Here is a 19,446-nt window from a genome sequence, read left to right on the forward strand (position 1 = left end):
TAGGGGGGCTCCGAGGCGCACAGCAGTCAAGACAGCCGAGCGAGCGAGCAGGCAAAGCGGCCCAGGCGGCGCCCCCTCCTCCGCGGGTCGGGCTCCCCTATTTCCCCCCTCACGCTTCTTCTTTCTATCTCTCGTCCCCCGCGACCGACGGTCCCACTCTGAACCGAGCGAAAGCCAGCCAGGCGCAAGACCGAGCGAGGAGTAGCGGCTGCTGCCCGTCTTTCCTGCCCGCCTGCTGTCCGTCCCCTCCGGTCTCCTTCAAATGGGAGCGAGCCTCTTTTTTTTTCCGTCTCCCCGCGCCAGGACGAGAATGTGATTTAAAAACAAGCGTTTTGGGGGGGGGGGAAAATGCCAAGGAGGAAGCAGGAGCAACCCAAGCGCCTGCCTTCACGTAAGTCTCGCGGCTTGTGTGCGCCATTCTCGGCGGGGTTAAAGAGGTGAAAGAGACAAAAGAGGCTAGGTTATATTCCTCCCCGGGTTCTTTTTTTTTCGGGTCCGAGCGAGGCAGCCATGTTGTTGGCGACGCTTTAGCCAGCCCCCGAGAGCAGCGGGAGGAACCATAAGCGAGCGAGACGTTCATAATCGATTTTGCCCCCCCCCCCCCCCCTCCGCAAAAAAAAAAAAAAAAAAAAAAATCAGGTTGTTAAAGGTTGCGGGTTGTGTGTTTGTGTGTGCGTATGTTTGTGTGAGGGCAGAGGAGGAGGACGAACAAGAAGGTGGTGGTGGTGGTGAGAACGCCACCGCGGTGTTTTCGCTAACATGTCCGCCTGGTTCGGTGGCTTCTCCGGGGGTGGAGGGAGGGGAGGACCCGGGGAGTGTGGCCGCAAAAAAACGAAGGGTCAGCCGGATCAGACGAGCCGGAGTCTGGCTTGGCTTGCTCCGCGCACCGATGCCCGGTTAGCATTAGCTAGTAGCTCAACTTCATTCCCTTTAAAAAAAAAAAAAGTATGGAAAGATTTTTTTCCACCATTTTCTAGCTTACCCGCCTGTCAAAGAGTCGTCATGGTCGGTCACCTGAAGTTCATGCCCCCCCCCCCTCCTCCTCCTCCTCCTCCTCCTCCTCTTCCCCTTTGCAGCCATTCATTGCAGACAGACTTGGATCAATAACGCGGTTAGACGAGGGGGGGAAGCTACACAAATGCCAATGTCGTGCCGCAGTAGCCATCTTTTTAATAATAATAACACGAACCCCCTCCCTCCTTCCTTTAGCCAGCTTCCCACTTTGTCTCTTCAAATCTGACCCACCATCATATGTTTGGACCCCGTTATCGGTGCAGGCAGGGAATGAGGGGAGGGAAAAGGGGGGGCTGCAGTTGCACATTTGGGTCGCTATGGATTCATCGTGGAGGAATGACTGGAGAGTCTTTTTGTTCCTTGTATTGCTGTGTTTTGTTATGACACCATGCTACAGTATGTATTTTATGACACCATCTAGGTTTAAAAAATGTCAGCGTTGTGAGGTCTAGCGCTGGTTTGTTGTGCTCCATTAGGCTTCCGGGTGACTTTTGGGTGAGGGAAGTGGGCACATGTGAGCCAGGATTCGAACCCAGAACTTGGAAATCCAACAGGCTAACCTCCTAGACCACGGTGCTGCCATCAAACCTACAGTATATTAACTATTCAGAGTAGTTTTGAAATAATATTTTGGTAATACAAGTGCAATTACTGGACAGCACGGTGCACATCTGCCTCACCGTTCTGAGGTTCGAGGTCTGAATCTCAGTTCTGGCTTTCCAGTTTGGAGTTAGCATGTTCTTATCCTGCTTGTGTGAATTTTCTCAGGGTATCCCAGTTTCCTCCCAGCTCCCCAAAACATGCATTTTAGGTTCAAATAAGACTCTAAATTGATCGTGAGTGTGAATGTATTTCTATTAGCTGCCTTTGATTGGCCAAAGTCAGCTGGAATAGGCTCCAGTGCAATAGAAAATGGGATGTTATGGCACTGCTATGTATCTTATGACACCATCTAGGTTTTAAAAATATCAGCATTGTGATGCCTACCCCTGGTTTGTCAGAATTTTCCCCCATAGGAAGTAAAAAGGATGGAGTTAATCTATTCATGGGTCAAGCTGTCTTCGTTGTCCATCCCCTTTCTTCAGTGCTTGGCCTCCATTAGGGTGTTGGGTGAGCTGGAACCTGTCCTGGACTGACTTTTAAACAAACTGTCCTGCTCTTTCTTTTTGCAAGACAAAAACATCCATTACATGAACGAATTACTGGGACTCTGGTACGCTAATGTCAATTTATTGCCAGGTTTAAATAGTGGCCTCCTCTGTAATACAAGAGATGCCCAGCCTAAAAAAGGACTTCATTGTGGATCTGAATAAAGCTGACTTTTGGGCGAGAGAGAGGATATTGAAACCCACAAACTCTCGACTCTGAGGCAGACGTGCTGACCACTACTGTGTCGCTATCATAAAACTGTAATTTACTGGACAGCATATGTTTTAGCATTTGTAATTGTTAGTCACTACTAGTCCCTTTTACGCATTTCATTACTAGTCCCTTTTACGCATTTCTGTGACATTCTCTGTAAACAGCATTGACCTGGACTATTGTACTGAGTAGCCAAGACAGAGCCAGCATGTGGCTAATTTGCATAAGAAACCAAGCTGACACGTGTTCTCTGAGGGTCAGGTGTGTAGGGGGTCTGGTCTCGACAAAAACGACCTAAACACAGCTCATCTTCTGGCTTACATTCTGCTATTGTCAACTTTTTGCCATGTTGTACACAGCATCTTGGATGGAGTTGAATGTACCAAACGGCCGACCATGTAGCTGACGTGAGAAAAACAAATGTTTGTTCGCCTGTTGTTGAATTCAGCCATGTTATACTGAGCAGCTTGGACAAAATCGACAGTGCTAAGCTACCGGTCTCTAGGTTGTACGATATTTTGTTGAGCATCGTCTGCTGCGATGTTGGTGTCCTGTAATATACAGTGAATCAACTGTAATATTAAGTGACCAGCAGGACCTGTTTGGACGTGCTGCATTTCTTATATTCCAGGCTCTAATAACTAGCCACTGACGGCCCCAAGCATGTAAGAAAAAAAAAAAAAAAATGGTTGGGTGGGTTGCATCAGGAAGGGTAATTGGCATAAAAACTGTGCCAAACAATAAATTGGCTTAAGACTCTAAGCCAGTACTGTTATTAACCAACTTTTGTAAACAAAGTACTGTAATATAATTTGGATCTTCTGTAACTGTTTTGGTGAATTTGAGTCCATCTTTTTGCAGTTTGACAAAAAGGAAAACTGAGTAAAAATTTATTACTCGCACTAACTGGCGAGCTGCTGTATTGTCACCTGTGATATCAATATAGTGAGCTAATGTGCTGCAAAAGGAACATGTAAGGTCTGTTTTCACACATGAATGACACACAATGCAGGAGGAAGAAGCCGTGTTGTTGTCATGTCACACGTGAAGCAGACAATGAGTGGTTGTCATTGTCAGACTAGTTTTCACCTTCTGTGAGTAGGGGTATATGGAGTGAGGGGCTTCTTGTGTAGTATGTGCAGGATGATAGTGCAAAACTGTTGTCATGCCGATGTTTGCTATCAGGTCTATTTTACTCCCATCATTTTTGTTGCTCACATAGGACTTGATTTCCTCGATTGTGCATGCAAAAAGAGGCAGAAACTCGATTGCTCAGGCAAACAGATGTGGAAGCTAGTCTACTAACTGCACGTGACCAGGATTGCATCTACCAAATGTTATATTGTAGCGCAGTTCATTTTGCCCATTGTGGGAGGAATACATGCAAATTGATTCATTTAGCTTTCGTAATTTATCAAACCTGAGACAAATTGCACTGGCTGACTTTGCGTCTTAAAATACCCCGTCCAAAAGGCAGGCGCAAACCAGAATGCAAAACAGTGCCACCGTAGCATAGGCAAAATGAGAGGCAGCAGGATGAACTTTTTTGCGTAATTTTTTTTGAAATGCCAACAAAAATTATCGTGTAATATCATCTATTTAGCAATGTAGTTTTGGAACTTCTGAATGATCTCAAGGCTGCATTCTTCACCAGTCACAAGAAGGAGTCATGCCATATCACCTATAACAAATACTTCTTTCAACTTTGCATTTCTGTGCGTCTGGGTCATTTTAGTGCACTGTGGGAATTGGTGCTCGTCTCTCACAGAGCAGTTTTCTGGTTGTGTTGTCCAAAGTTTTAAACACAATTTCATGCAGGAAGACCACATACATCCAATTGCCACGCACTCGGGGCAAGTTAAATCAAACGAAGTATGGCTTTTATGAACTTGGTGGCTTCCCCAAAATTATTGGAGCAATCCATTTATTTTCTGTAACTCAGTAATATGTTTGTTCCCAAGACTTCCAATTCCACCTACAGTGCAAAGCATTCTTTTAAATAGGGTGGTCTCCACCACCTTTACACCTGTTGCCAACAGCTCGCGCCATCTGATAACATCAGGCCTGTCACGATAATTACTATATCGACTTACTGTTCGATTAATAAAATGGACTTGATAGGATTTCCGGACTCGATAAATTGTCATTGTTTTGGTAAGCCGGCGCGGGGCTCCCACAGTGAACCGACAGGGAGTTGGATGGCTGTGTCATTAGCCGCTAGCGGGCTGATGGAACGCTGGCAGACGTCTGCTCCATCCACTACTCCACAGCCTTGGTCCATGTGTAGCACACAACAGAGACACTTAAGGGAAAGTTAACAGTTTATAATGTTCGCTAGCCCATGAGCTAAGGAGCTAAACAGCTTGCTCCACCACGGCGACGTCGTTTAAAATGTCAGCGCCTTGGTCAGAGTTGTTGTGTGTGTTAGTCCCCAATTTATTCAATTACGGGAAAGTTAACTGTTTAACAGTTTTATCAACAGTTGATAAAAAAAAAAAAATAACAGTTTGCCTTGTTGTCTTGTCTGTGGTACAACTTGTCAGAGGTGACTATTTTTCTCGGAAGTGTGTGCGCAGCATAGAAAAGAGAGCACGCAAGCCTCGTGTGTGTATGTATGTATGCGTGTATGTGTACGCGCGTGTATAAGCCAGCTATGGAGGTCACGGTACAGTATGGCGCCATCACTCTTGACAAGTAAACATGACCTTTGTTGCCGCCATGAAAACGGCTCTTCTTCTTCTGTGACCTTGTAACACTCTTTTTATTTGTCGTTTTTACTTCCTTCTTACCCGCCTGTCCGTAAATTTCGCAAGGAGGGCATCAAACAAAGACTCCACTGCTGTGTATTGTTTGTCAGCATCAGCCGCCAATCACACACAACTGGAAAAAGGGCATTGCCTTGCATTGTCAGTAGTCAGGGTGGCTTTATGAGGCATCATGACAATTATAAAATGCTACTCACACTTTCAGTTTTTGGTACTTCTTGTTCCACGAGTTTCCTGTCAGACATGTTCCAGAAAGGTTCCTGGACCTCTCGAAAGTATGACCCCCCCCCCCCCAAGTAGGGTCCTCTTTTGCCCCTTTTTCTTGCAGGTGTGTTAATTGTGGTGAAAAAGTGTCATTTGGTACTGGTAAAAAAATAATAATAATAAAATACACCCCTCGAAGCCAGTTTCGCTTGGCAACATAATTTTTAGTGGGCATGTCAGTCATGAGGAGACACAAAAAACGTCTCAAGAGCCCATGCCCAAAGAGACACAGGATGTCTGCTATTTTGGTTCAAAGCTTTTTAGGGTCAATATATATATACATTTTATTTTTTACAGACATTTTTATTGTAAGTTTTTGAAAGTTTTATCGTATATTATTTTATTTGTGGCATATAATTATATTTTTAAACTGTTTATTGACAAAATATATTTGAACCTTTTTGCAGTGGTATGCCTACCCGGCTGGCGTGAAGCCCCCAAAATGTACTTGGAAGTTCCCTCCAGAATTTTTTTTTATTTTTTAAATTCAACTCTTAGAGCCTGCTTCACTTGGCAACATGACATTTGGCAGGCATGTCTGTAATGAGTAGACTCTTAAAAAAGTATCTGGGGAACTATGCTTGAAACGACAGAAGAAGTCTGCAATTTTGGTTCGAAGTAGGCGCTGAGGGTCAGTTTGACCATTTCCAGAGGTCTGGTTCTAGAGATTTTGTCCAATGCCTGCCAAATTTGATATATGTATACCAGACAGACGGGCAATGACGCAAACTTACGAAACATTTTAGTTTCATTATTGCGTGTGGGAGAAGTATGGCAGCAAAGTTTAATGACATTTGAGTTTTTGTATATAGTATTCAATACTTCTACATCCATTCCATGTGTCATCATTTTGCTTTCTGTCCCTCTGCGAGGCAGCATCTTGACTTTCATTCATTAGCATAGCAAAGAATGTACTGTGGCATGCGTGTGACTCACTACAGTTGAGGTAGGAAACGTGACCCGGAAAGTTGACCAGTCTTGAGTCCGTGTAAAGGCAGGCAGCTCAGTCGACAGGAAGTAGAGCTGTGGCGACTTTTAGAAGGGTTCTTGGTGGTTCATTTCGTTGTTCCAGCAAAGTTACGCCAAGGAGGTAAACACTACCTTGGAAACTTCTTATCAGTGTTTTTATTTTACGACTTTGGCCAGCATATATGTCTTAAAAGGGGTGGAGGTAGTATTTGTACTTGTATAAACTGACTGCTTAATGAGATTTTGCCAGATTATGTTATAGTCAACTGGGAGGACAAAGTCCACAAAGTAACATTGTTTTGATGAACAGTATGTCAGGTAATTTGTATAAATGTAAAGTCGTGGACAGATATTTTGGCAGTGAAATTTTTCGCTAATGTTGCTGCTCGCTGATCAGTCTTGTCTTGAAGCAAAATGGAGTGCATTGCTTGGCCGCAACGAGCAGAGGCACTGTGTATTCAATCAACTAGTTTGCTGCCTGCAGAAGTCAACATGATGTTAGCTATGGGAAGTGTAACTACAGTTCTTGCGTTCATCACAATTTAGCCGAGTACGCTTCCAGCGTAGAAACAGGAGGTCAGAACATTTAGAAAATGTTCTCACTTCAAATACTATTTAAGAAAAAAATAACAATCAGTCAAACACACTTTTTCCTTGGAATCAATACAGAATTTGAATGCCCATCTCTAATTTGAAATATTTTTTCAAAATTCCCCAAAAATTCAAATTTTTTTTCTCGTTGTTTCTCTGCCTGTAACGAAAAATGTGAAATGGCTGAATCAAAAAGAAAGTTCAAGTCGCTTAAGCCTCAACATTCAGTAAACCTGCATATTATAAATAAATCTATTTAGAGTTGTAACTGCACGTTGAACGGCCCGGTTCTGTACATATGTTGGTTTAAGGGTTTACATTGGTTACACTTTGGGTAACAAAATGCAAAACATGTATTACATCTTTTGTGTAAACAAGAACAGATTTAATGAAAAATTACACAAAAACTGCAAACAGCAGTAAATTTTGATTAAAGTTTGACCTACCTTCAAAAGCATATTGCTGGCCAGAGGCTGAACTGTACTGTTTTTGTTTACAGATGTAATGATGCTCCATTTTGAATGACACCATCAAAAAGTATTCAATTTCAGCAGCACTGTAAAACAATCATGTTTTGTATCTGATTTCTAATTTTGTCAATAGACTGTGATGTAGCGTCTTCCTGTGAAATGGTAACATTTTCAATTCATTTTCGCCAATTCTGCTTTCCTTTTGACAGCCCACTGCCAATGACTTGTTCGCTGTATACCTTAGTGCCATGGCGGGTGGCTCTCTGGCTGCCTTCCACTCGCTATGATTATAATGACCTTGCTGCGGCCTGGACTTAAAAACGCTGGATTAAGAGGAAAGGAAAATGAGAGGTTTCCATTTCACCGTTGGTGTAAAATTCTACCCAGAATCCCCCTTCCCTCACAATTCCTCCTTCCCAGCTCTGATGGATGGTCATTGGGGTCTGCGGCTTTGTCGGTCGATCGGAGCTCAAGCGAATAATGATAAACAAGCTTGAATTGGGAAATTAATTCACCATGCGCTGTCACAGGTGGCCGTTGCAGCGCTTGTGTGTGTGACTGTGTGTGTGTGTTTCATTTGATAGTACCTGAAATCACTGAGGCTGATGAGGATTAACAGTTAGCGGGGTAAGGTTTAATGGGCCCGGTTTCACCAAAGTAGCAAGGCCTCTATGTTTGGATCGATGGCGACACATAAATGTTAACATTATTTGCTGCTCGAGACAAATGAGAGTACACATAGACAAGCCAGCTGGTTTTGTACTTGAACTTGAAAGGACACTTTGCACACACAACTTGTTGTTTTATTTTAGGAATGAAATGTGAAATACTTGTTAATTCCAGTTAGGGGTGGGACAAAGCATCGATATAATGATATTTAACACTTTTATCTCTGAAAATACAGGGAGTCCTCCGTTTACTACAGTCTGAATGTGTCATCTTTATTTTGCGAACTGAGCACAATGAACCAACTTGTGCAGCGGCGTAAGAATACATGGTTACATGACACAAGAAGGCACGCTTGATTACCGTCCTACTTATCCTGTTTTTCATTAGATGTTTTTATATTGACTTTACTACTACCTTAGTTTAGGTTCGTGCAAATGCCGGTTACGTTGCAGGATCATAAATTCCCAAACTGTACAGTATCAACTCGCCAACATCAGTTATCGATCCTGTCACTATACTTGAAGTATAGATATACATTTTTATGACAAAGGCACCTAATAATTAGTGCTTGTGGTTTGGAAAATGTATTTTTATATTCACTCATTTGAGTCTTATGTCGCCTAATGTGCAGGAAGACAGTTTCTACCAATACCGGGGGTCCTTTGTTTACAACTGTTTTGACATACGCAGTTTTTGGGGCTGCAATCGTTGTACAATGAACAGATACCAAGTGTTCCTGTTTAGCCGTATTTTGTTACAGGTATTTGCCATGTGTTCCACCGTTACAGGGAAGTCGAAAATGTTCCGCAATCTGGAGAGGAAGAGACTACATGCGCAGTATGTTAACTTAAGGCCTCTTTATACTCTCGCACTCGCCCCCGCATTGCATCACGTGACTGACGCATTGGGCCGTGCGGCCCCTACGTGGTACTTGACGGCACAAATTGTTGCCGCGCACAGAATGCTGCGGAGATCATCTCTCGTGATTGGTCCAGTTTAGTCACATGCTGTGATGACATATTCAGTTACTCAGCCGCACATACCACCCACGCCGCCACCTTCTTGATCAATTGCAATATAATTAAACACATCATCTGGTCATCTAGGTCCATTTGTTCTAGCAGGCACTGTTCCACGGTCGCCAATGTTGTTGCTTTGTTCCTGGTTCCGGAAAGTAAAAACGGCTACCAGAATTGGCCATAAAATGCAGAGGAAACTCCACCCTGTGGAGTCCTAGCCAGTTCCAACTGCAGCAAATTTTCAAAACAGCGCGCGTGGGTTGCGCTCGAGATAGCCGCAGTGACGTCAGCACGGTCGCTGCCCGCGTGAGTATAAAGAAGCCGTTTGAGTTTGTCAGTGGGCGAGTTAATGGATATCACGTGCTTGGCTTCTCACTACAGTGGAAAGTAATTGGCTGACATAAGATTTGGATTCTACTAACCATGTTTGTGGATTTTCCTCCGTGTAAAAAAAAAAAAAAAAAAAAAAAAAAAAACTAGCTTCCAGCCCGTCTGACAATGCGGGCAGCTCCGCTGCTGCTAGCCAGTCGTTTTAGCCACACTAGCTGCTAGTATGGCTAACACAACGCTCTTCTAAAAGTCACTAATTATCGCCTCCATGGTGACAAGTAACTTCACAATTCTGACTAGTAAAAAAAAAAAAAAAAAACTAAAAATTTGAATAAAATACATCATACTCATCGGAGGTGTTGATTATTAAATGTATGAATGTGTGCAAATTGTTATTCAAGTCGAAGTCGGCTGTAACAAGTTTTGCTCTATCTAATCAGAGGATGGAAAAATCCTGATATCATTGAGGGCCAGTGCACTGGCTTTGTGAGTAGCTAATAGGGCTGAGGAAAAAAAAAATCGAATAACTCTGCTAAATTGACCTCAAAAATAGGTTGACGCAAAATTTCTCCCTCAAAAGGTTTTTCTCCCAAAAAAAGTGTTGCCCGGAACCATGTTTGTGCTGCCGGAACCAATGTTTCACACGGACATTTTTTTTTTGGGGTGGGGGTGGGGGGGGATGCCTTTTTGGGGAAAGGTTTTGTGTGATATCGTCTGTAGAAAATCAAACTAAAGTAAACCAGTATAACTTCATAATGTCTAGATTTATGTGGCAGAGTGGCGTTCTATTATATTGCGTTATTGTACAGTATTGATGGTTTTATTTTCTAAAATTGTGGCGTTAAGAGGTGGATTAAGACAGGAAGTGCTCACTGAAGGCCCGAGTACCAAATACACAGCCCACCACTGATTTAAAAACTCACCATAACACAGCTTTTCACATTGAAATCAGCATTATTTAAGCCTGTTTCACACAGATACCGCAAAATTGCCATCTTCTGTCCGTGTCAGTTCCATTTATACACTGACTGTATGTGTTTTAGTACTGTCCGTGCTGCCTGGATCGTTTTTTTTTGTTTTTTTTTTTGGTGTCATAAACATTTTAGTTGGGATGTTGCTCTTGTTTTTAAAAAAAAAAACAAAAAAAAAAACCACACATTTGGAACCACTGTACTTACTGATTTTCATTAGATTGTTTTATATTTATTGCTTAAAGGTGTTTTTCAAACCAATATTTACTGTAATTATGACTGTACTCTACTGCGTTAGCATAGGTTAGTAATGAACTATGGCACATTCTGACTTGGGTACAAATTTGGGTTGCGTCGCCACCATCGGAACGGAACGCTGTCATGAAGAGAGGACCCCCGACAGTATCGATGTGGCAAAGTCACATATCGATAGTGTCGCTGTCCAATGTTCAACTAAAGAGAATTTTTATTTTTTTTTATGGCAAATGTACCTAGGATTTGTGGACTTGAAGAAATGTTTTTGTATTCACTTATTTTAATTCTTAAATTCACAATTTAAGTATTATTGCCTTAAAATGCAACAGAAGACAGTTTCTAACAATAATTTTTATTACTATGGATGTAACAGTATGCCAGAACTTACAGTTTGGTACATACGGTTTGGATCACATCGGCTACTTCACCAACACTTCTGGTTTCGGGAAAAAAATATGCTGTATTAGGTCCATGTCAGTTCCATTTCTACAGTGACTGCAAGAGTTTCTGTACTGTCTGTGCCACCGGTGACATTTATTTACCAGTAATTGCGTGGACAGGGTCAACCTGGTGTCATGAATAACATTTTAGTTGTGATATGGATCTGTTTAAAAAAAAAAACACTTTCGTAACATAAAAGTTTCCTAATGGCTACCGTTTTGTGTCTGCCTTTCTGGTATCAATCAGAACCCCCCCCCCCCCCCCCACACACACACACACACACACACTCTGCGTGGAATGGAAGTGCTTGAGCTAACGTTCCCCCCCACCGTGTTGACAAGTCGCAACACGGACATCTACTGCTCGCAGCGCAACCCTTTTTGGCGCGTAGCGGCAATCTCGAAGGAGTAGCGAGGCTTTCAGCTGGCAGCATTTCACACAGAACAGCTCGCCGGTGCAGCTGGGAAAGACAGAGCGGTAGAGCGAGCTGCTGGTGGCGGAGAGGGTGCGCGATAGACGGAGGGAGGGAGGGATGTAGTGGAGAGGAAGAGCCGCTAAGAGCTTTGGGCGGTTTCTCTGTTGTTGTTGTACCACACAAGTGCATCCAGGCCCTGCAGGACAAGCCGTTAACAGGCATGAGGGATGGAGTGGAGGAGGAGGAGGAGGAGGAAGTGAAGGAGGTGGTGTTCTGTGCCAGATGCCTGCTCTAAACAGCGCAGTGATTTATCGCTGGACGCTCACGTTTCGCTCCTAGAAAGCCGCTAAATGACTTTGTAGGGAAATAAAGAACTGCTTAAATCACCTGAGCTCCTCAAAGTGGCCGTTTGATAAATGCAGAACATGCAGTGTTGCCTAACCGTCGTGTGAAATTGGAAAGTTTGTAGCTCAAATTGTTGCACCTGATTCGACTTTAATTAAGTTTTTAATTTATTGCACTTGGTACGTGTCACCACGTCGCTGCTGCATTAGCACAGTGGAACATCCACAGCTAAATGCTCAAGAAGTGGTACAATTTGGGCTGAAAAGTGACATTTCATGTGAAAAAATATTCCTCAAAACACCTATCACCACCTGAGAGTCCTCAGCTCATTAAGCATAAAATGAAAGCTCCACAAATTGAGGGAAGAGGAAAACAGGAAATGGCATCGGAAAGGCCCTTGCTGATTGATACAATATGAGCAATTCATTATTATTAATTAATCAATTGCATAACAAGATGAATTGTTACGTGCTAATGACGAGCATGATAATGACGAGGCTTTACATGATCAGGATTTATGGGGCCGATCAGCGAGTTTAAAAAAACGATAACCGATCACCGATCCGATCACAAGATGGAGGTAATGTGTCTATTTAAATGATCTGTTCATTTACTGTATATACTTGTGTACTTAATTGCTCAAAAGAATATATTTACAATAAATAATGTATCTTTGTTCCTCTATTTATGCTAGTGAGGCATAGTGACAGATGAATGGTCTTCTATTCGATGGCAGGAAGTTAATACAGTAATTAATGTATCTACTTTCTGTGACATTTTTGTTTGTTGGTGTGCCGTGAGATTTTTCAATTGTAAAATATGTTCCTTGGCTCCATAAAGGTTGGAAATCACTGCTCTAGTCAGATTGTGTATTCTAATCAGTCAGGTCAAACCAACATTACATGACAGAAATAGTGTGCTAACTTACTGCAATTAAATGACTTTATTTTTAATTAAATGACTTCAACCACACCGAAACTTTAGAGCATGATTCAACAGAACGGCGGCATGGTTACGTCCAACCGTTTGTGCTACTTTGTGCTTGCTCGGCTACATAACGTTTTTGTTGCCTGCTTGTGAGCCGTATCGTATTAACATTACGTGAACATACCTCAAGCAAGCCTTAAACGAACGTCCTCTCCTGTCCTGGGCACCGGTGACCACCAACACACGTTTTTCCTCATTTTGTTCTTATAATATAGTCTGTGCGATCCACTCATGTTGTCGTCCTCCCGGTAACGAGTATATCCGGTCGCATTTTAAGTTTACAAGATAAAGCCCGATTATTGTAAAAAAACGGGATGCAGTGGTATTGGAATACAAGATTTTATTGCAGTAGTCTGACATAATGCAATCGTGAAAGAGCAAATTTGTCTTGTAGTCTGATCCGGGCATTACGTGTTGTCTGTTGCACACCGCCGACATGTTTTTATTTTATTTTAATTTTTTTATAAATAACTTTATTGCTGTCAGATATTTACAGGACTACGCTAAAAGACACGTGACAAGGCTAAAAATAAACTAGCTTTTGGATTCAAATATACTGTGCACGATGGCGACGCGGAGTAAATGTGTTTTGCGCAGCCGATCAATGACGTCATTTTTCGGATCGACAAATTATGAAATTTAAGCCGATCAGCATAAAATGCTAATTATCGGCCAATAAAATTGGTGTAAAGTGTAATAATGACGAACTTTAGAAAAAAAAAACATCAGGAAAAGACTTGAATCTTGTGATTAACGGCAGAAATGCTTTGCTTTTTCGTTGGCTTTTTTATTTTTATTTATTTATTTTTTTTATACACCAACATCAGCACGGAAATCGTTTGATGTGCGTTCCACGTTTGAGAAGCGCAAAAATGAGCAGCGACGCATAAAGCATGGTGAATCGTCGTCTAGAGACACACAGCATTGCTTACCCACGTGTGTGTGTGTGTGTGTGTGTGTGTGTGTGCGTGTGTGTGTGTGTGTGCGCGCGCGTGTGTGTTGGTGAAGTGCTTCAGCGAATCATTATCCCCTAAAAGTACGAGTCTTGTCCTGGTGCGAGCCAATCTGAGGCAGAATAGGGCGGGTTATCGTTTCATAAATAAAACGGAGACCTTTTTATTCATTGCCTAAAGTACTCTGGCGTAGCGCTGGAAATCCGGCGTATGATTTCTTTTTACAAGACTCACCCTACTGTATAAATGTGGGTGTGTTTAAAAAAATAAATAAATAATGAATAAAATAAATACATAAATAAATAAAAATTGCTTATGTGATATGTGAGCGAGCGCAGCAAATAGTTGTACCTGCGCTGTAAAAAATGTCTACCATACGTTTTGTAATTGTATGGTTATATTTCACTCTCACCCCAACTGAGGGGGAGTTAGTTAGTTAGTTAGTTAGTTAACTTGAGTTTTTCCCCCGAGGGGGGAGGCGGCGCCACTCGCTGCGGGCTGGGCGGATCACCGGCTTTCACATGTGGGGAACGGAGCAGCCACGAGCCTCACAATCGATCGGAAAAGAGAAGCCATCAGACTGGGGGAGTCTGCCTATGCCTGGGCAGCCCACAGTGGCCAGCCAGGTCACCGCTCGGCGCCAAAATGAAGCAGATAACCGCGACAAAACGTATGGAGTGCAGCTTGCTGCCTTCTTAATCAAAGCACAAGCAAGTGATCCACCATGGTGTCACAGTTTGTGGGCTGGCTGTCGCTGGCTAAGCGCAATGGCATGGTCCGAGGCAAACCCAGTCGAACCTCTGCAATAAGTGAAATTCGTGAAATGGCAATACCCTATTTAAATACACCACAGGCATGTTTTTTTTTTTTTTTTGCATTTACGGCACTTACATTTTTTTGAAAGGCCTGTAAACAAAAACAATAGCTTAAACAATGAAAACACATTTAAACACAATATATTGAGAGAGACCAAGTGCAATGGATAACACAAAAATATTGTATAAACAGTATATATACATAATAAAACAGTAACAACTGCAATAAAACTCTGCAATATAGCCGGACTCCGAAGCAATAACCGTGACATAGTGGAGGATTACTGTATCTGTATTCCATGATAAGTTGCAGGGACTCATTGTTTCCGTGACATTTGCATCCCGACCTCACATAGTCTCAAATGTAAAATGATCTATGCATCAGGCTACCAGCTACATGTTATAATTTGACTTAAAACCAAGCCTGGGCAATTAATCAAGCGCTGTTTACTAAAGTGGGAAAATATAAGTCTTAAGTAGTGGTAATCAGCGCATGTATATATTTGCAGGCTCCTTAAAATGGCTGGCGGCCAACACATTGAACTTTGACCCCTCCCTCCACAAACGAACACATTCTCCTTGGCAAGGGACTGTGCTGTGACCGCACTTCCTGTGTGGGTAGACGAGTGCAGGAGGCATCTCATGTGCAGCCTGCCTCTATTTAGCCTTTAATGCACTAGCCAAGGTAAAACACCACCACCCTCATTTCTCTCCTTCCTCTTAGTGTGTTTTCAAATTGCAGTCAAGAGGAAGCCATTGGGCTAATGTCGTGTAACCAGGCCGGCTAACATCTGCCCGAGTGCCGCAGTTAAACGGGGATAATCCGTAGAGCCGGCCTGGAGGTGATGTTTTACAAAATATATATATATATTTTTTTTTTAAATCGACACGCGTTATCGGTGATTAGCTCTCTGGCGAAACACTATATGACCTCTAAAAAATATATAAAGAATGAAAGTGTTTGACTGTCGGACAAAAATCTGGAGAAGTTAAAATAATCAATGTGGTGTCATCTCACAGAAAGCCCCCGTTGGCGAATTATGCAAGGATCTAGTAATGTAGTGTTTTTTTATTTTTATTTTTTTTGGTGGGTTGGGGTGTTGAAGAAGAAATGTGGAATAAAACGTTTGGCAAGGTCTTTGCTACTCAGTAAAAAGCATCATAGCTGTTAGCTACAGTAGTCTGTTAAACCAGGGCTTTGTCTGGCTTGTTAATTTTTTGGTGAGTTGGGGTGGGGGTGCATCAATTCTGTTAGGGTGTTGATGGGGGTATGTGGCTTAAATTGTTTGGGAAAAGTCTATGCTACTAGATAGAGTTAACCAATCTGATCGGCCTTATCGTTATCGGGCCGATATTTAGCATTTTATGCTCATTGGCTGATCGGCTTTAATGTCATAATTCGCAGATCCGATCAATGACGCCATTGATCGGCTCCGCAGAGACATTTACTGCGCGTTGCCATCGTGTACAGTATATTTGAATCCTAATCCTAGTTTATTTTTAGCATTTGTTTTAGCGTCTTTTGACGTAGTACTGTAAATATCTGATCACCAACAAAGTTATTTAAAAAAAAAAAACAACAACAAAAAACATTTCGGCGGTGTGGGACAGACAACACGTCTGAGACAGACAACATGTAATTGCGTATATCAGACTACAAGACAAATTTGCTCTTTCACGATTGCACTATGTCAGACAACTGCGATAAAATCTTGTATTCCGATACCACCGCATCCCGTTTTTTACAATCATTAGGGTTTATCTTGTCAACTCAAATGGGACCGGTTACACTCGTTACCATGTCGAGGACAACGAGTGGATTGCGCCGACTGTATTACAAGAACAAAATGGGGTAAAACGTGTGTTGGTGGTCACGGGTGCTCAGGAGAGACGTTCGTTTAAGGACTTGCTGGAGGTATGTTCATATACTTTTAATACGATACGGCTCGCAAACAGGCAACAAAAAGTTATGTAGCCTAGTAAGCTACTGCTAGCACTAACGGTTGTACCGGCGTTCTGTGGAATCATGCCGTCAAGTTAGCACCCATTATTTCTGGCATGTTGTAATGTTTGTTTGACCTGACTGATTAGAATACATGACCTGACATGAGCAGTGATATCCAACCTTTAATGAACCAAGGAACATATTTTACAAGTGAAAAATCTCACGGCACACCAACAAACAAAAATGTCACAAAAAGTGGATACATTAATTACTGTATGTACTTCCTTCCATTTAATAGAAGACCATTCTTTTGTTCTGTCTGTCACTATGCCTCATTGGCATAAATAGATGAACAAAGACACATTTATAATAAATATATTTTTTTGAGCAATTAAGTACACAAACAAGTATATACATTAAATGAAGAGGTCGCTTAAAGAGACACATTGCTCCATCTTCTGATCGGATCGGTGATCGGTTATCGTTTTTTTTTTTTTAACTCTGTGATCGGTCCCAAAAATCCTGATTGTGTAAAGCCTATTACTGGGTAAAAAGCAACATACTGTAGCTATATGTTAAAGAGAGGGTATCTCTTGATTTTTGTTTTATTTTTGGGTGGGTTGAGGGCGAGAGTGCGCCCGCTGTCGCTTTGCTAAAAGTGGGTATGTGACTTATAAATATATGGTAAAGGCTCTTCTATTACATTGAATACACTAAACTGGGTTGTTTGAATTTTTGGGGTGGGATTGTAGTGCCAGAGATAGAGGTGTGCCAACCTGGGTAATGTTACACACCCAAAAATTCACTAAACTGGGTTTGCTCTTTGTTTTGGGTGTGTTGTGTAGGTGTGGCAACAACCCAAATTTTTGGGAAAATCACCCCTACTACTGGGGTTCAGACTCGCACTCTAAATCCCTATTCGATATTCGTGTTGACAGCAAAAAATAACTTCTGTATCAGAATCAAATCGTTACTCCTTGTACTATTCCGAAATTAAGAGGTCATTGTCCAACAAATGAAAAATCCAATTTGATGACCTGAGAATTACCCATTGAACTGGAAAGACACTGCTGCTGTGTTGTGGCTGCCGCGTTTTGGCTACCACTTTTCCCTCTGGAAAAGCTTTCCTTTTTAGTTTAAATTGGCTTACTTTAACTAGGATCGTCTCGCTGTACCATGGCCAAAAGTGGAACCCAGGTTCGTTTTGCGCCCGTCTCAATGCCGTAGAATGCTTAATCCACACTGGCTGGGACCATCTGCCTCCTTTTTAGCCAGCTAGCCGGCTAGCCAGCTAGCTCTCGTCATCTGCCGCTGTGTTGGATCTTGATCAACTATCTCCCATTCTTTTTGCCGTGGTCGCCGTCTGTCATTAACATCTGTGCAGCTCCTCGTGCGGCTATCTGACGCCTCCTTCTGCGGAGATAATCGTCTCAGTGGAGACGGCTATGGCTATTTGTATATATGATAAACTGCACTTCTATACTCTACTGTACAACTGTGCATACAGTACGTATGAGCATAAACTGCACAATAAATAAAAATGGCGTCACCCATAAACAAAGGATAAACATCTTGAAATATTGTTTTTTTTTTAAAGTAAATGTGGCGTGGGAGCAGTTGCAGCTCTTGTCGGAATAAAGTAGTATATTCTTAGATTCGTTCTGATGAATCACAAAGTTCTCATTCGATGATCGCTTTTCCACGCCCATTCGAATCCCAATACAACAAATTCAACAGCCCTACTAGCTACATTGATTTTGATGTAATTGAACGGATTTTTCCAACATTTTTTAAGCAATGCACTCCTTCAACAACCTGATAAACTTGGTGCACGCCTATCCCTGACAGCATAACCTCTCCCAACCCACGGAAAAAAACAAAAAATCCAAGGCCTGTTTATTGAATTCCTACGCAACGTGAGTTTTATATAGAAGAACAACCTTTCCCAAACTTTTTAAGCCATGTATCGCCTTCAACACCCTGATGGCTTAACACCCTGACAGATTTGGTATCCTCCCCAACCCATAATAAAAAAAAAATAATCGAGCATTTGGCTATGTTTATTTAAAATAGTAAAACAGCCTTAACTAGACTTTTTAAGCACACCGGCAAAAGTGACACAGCCCTAGATTCTGTTCTTATCACCTTATTACCAGGACCATGTAATTGTTTGAGAACTCTATTGCGTCCTGCGTATATCCACTCTCTACGCACTTTCAACGCTTTGACCTTGTCATATCTGGCACCCAGAAATGAGATCATCAGCACAGAGAAGAGAAGCCAACACGTCTCCTCCACCTACCCGCAGCTCTAAGTGACGGTTGCCATAGCAATCATTATGCCACCAAGCCTACTCGGGCAGGTGAAGGATGGCTTTGAATGCGGCAGCCTCGGGTCGCAACCTGGTTGTGGCGAGCGATGAAGAGCCGCGTTTGGAGCAAGTAAACAAGCGTATAGTCGGATGACCCTCCATATACATTAGGAAAAGTGAGGCAGGTATCTATGTAACAGCATGTGGCAAACAATGGCTTTCATTCCCATCCGCTGCCCTGGTTCAACATGGAGATTGGAAACAGAATAACACCTCCACCCACTTCCCTCATCCTCTCTGGACCTGCATGTAAATTAGCGGTTAGCATTTCTCGCTAGTTTCTCTCTCTCTCACCTGCCTTTTTTGGCATGTTAGTGCTAGTAGAAGTAAGGGACCAGGACAAATCCTGATTAGTGTTCTCGTTGTCCTTTAGTGGCACCCCAGCCAAACGGATGTCAAACCAATAGCAGCCGTTGAACAAAAGGTGCCAACCCCCCGACCCGCTCATCGTTTTGGCTCCTCTGCTCAAAGTGGGGGTTGCTGAGGGATAAACAT

The 19,446-nt window shown here is 42.5% G+C and overlaps 1 protein-coding gene across 1 annotated transcript in view; it reads left to right on the plus strand.

The window, feature by feature from the left end:
• Window positions 1-19,446, plus strand: part of znf827 (zinc finger protein 827) — a 112,953-nt gene continuing 93,507 nt past the window's right edge. Inside the window, 1 exon segment of the mRNA XM_061679290.1 lies at window positions 1-391. Coding sequence (XP_061535274.1) covers window positions 349-391 — 43 coding nt within the window. The 5' untranslated portion in view covers window positions 1-348.

The sequence above is a fragment of the Phycodurus eques genome, chromosome 6, assembly GCF_024500275.1.
Source record: "Phycodurus eques isolate BA_2022a chromosome 6, UOR_Pequ_1.1, whole genome shotgun sequence".
In the NCBI taxonomy this organism is placed as follows: Eukaryota; Metazoa; Chordata; class Actinopteri; order Syngnathiformes; family Syngnathidae; genus Phycodurus; species Phycodurus eques.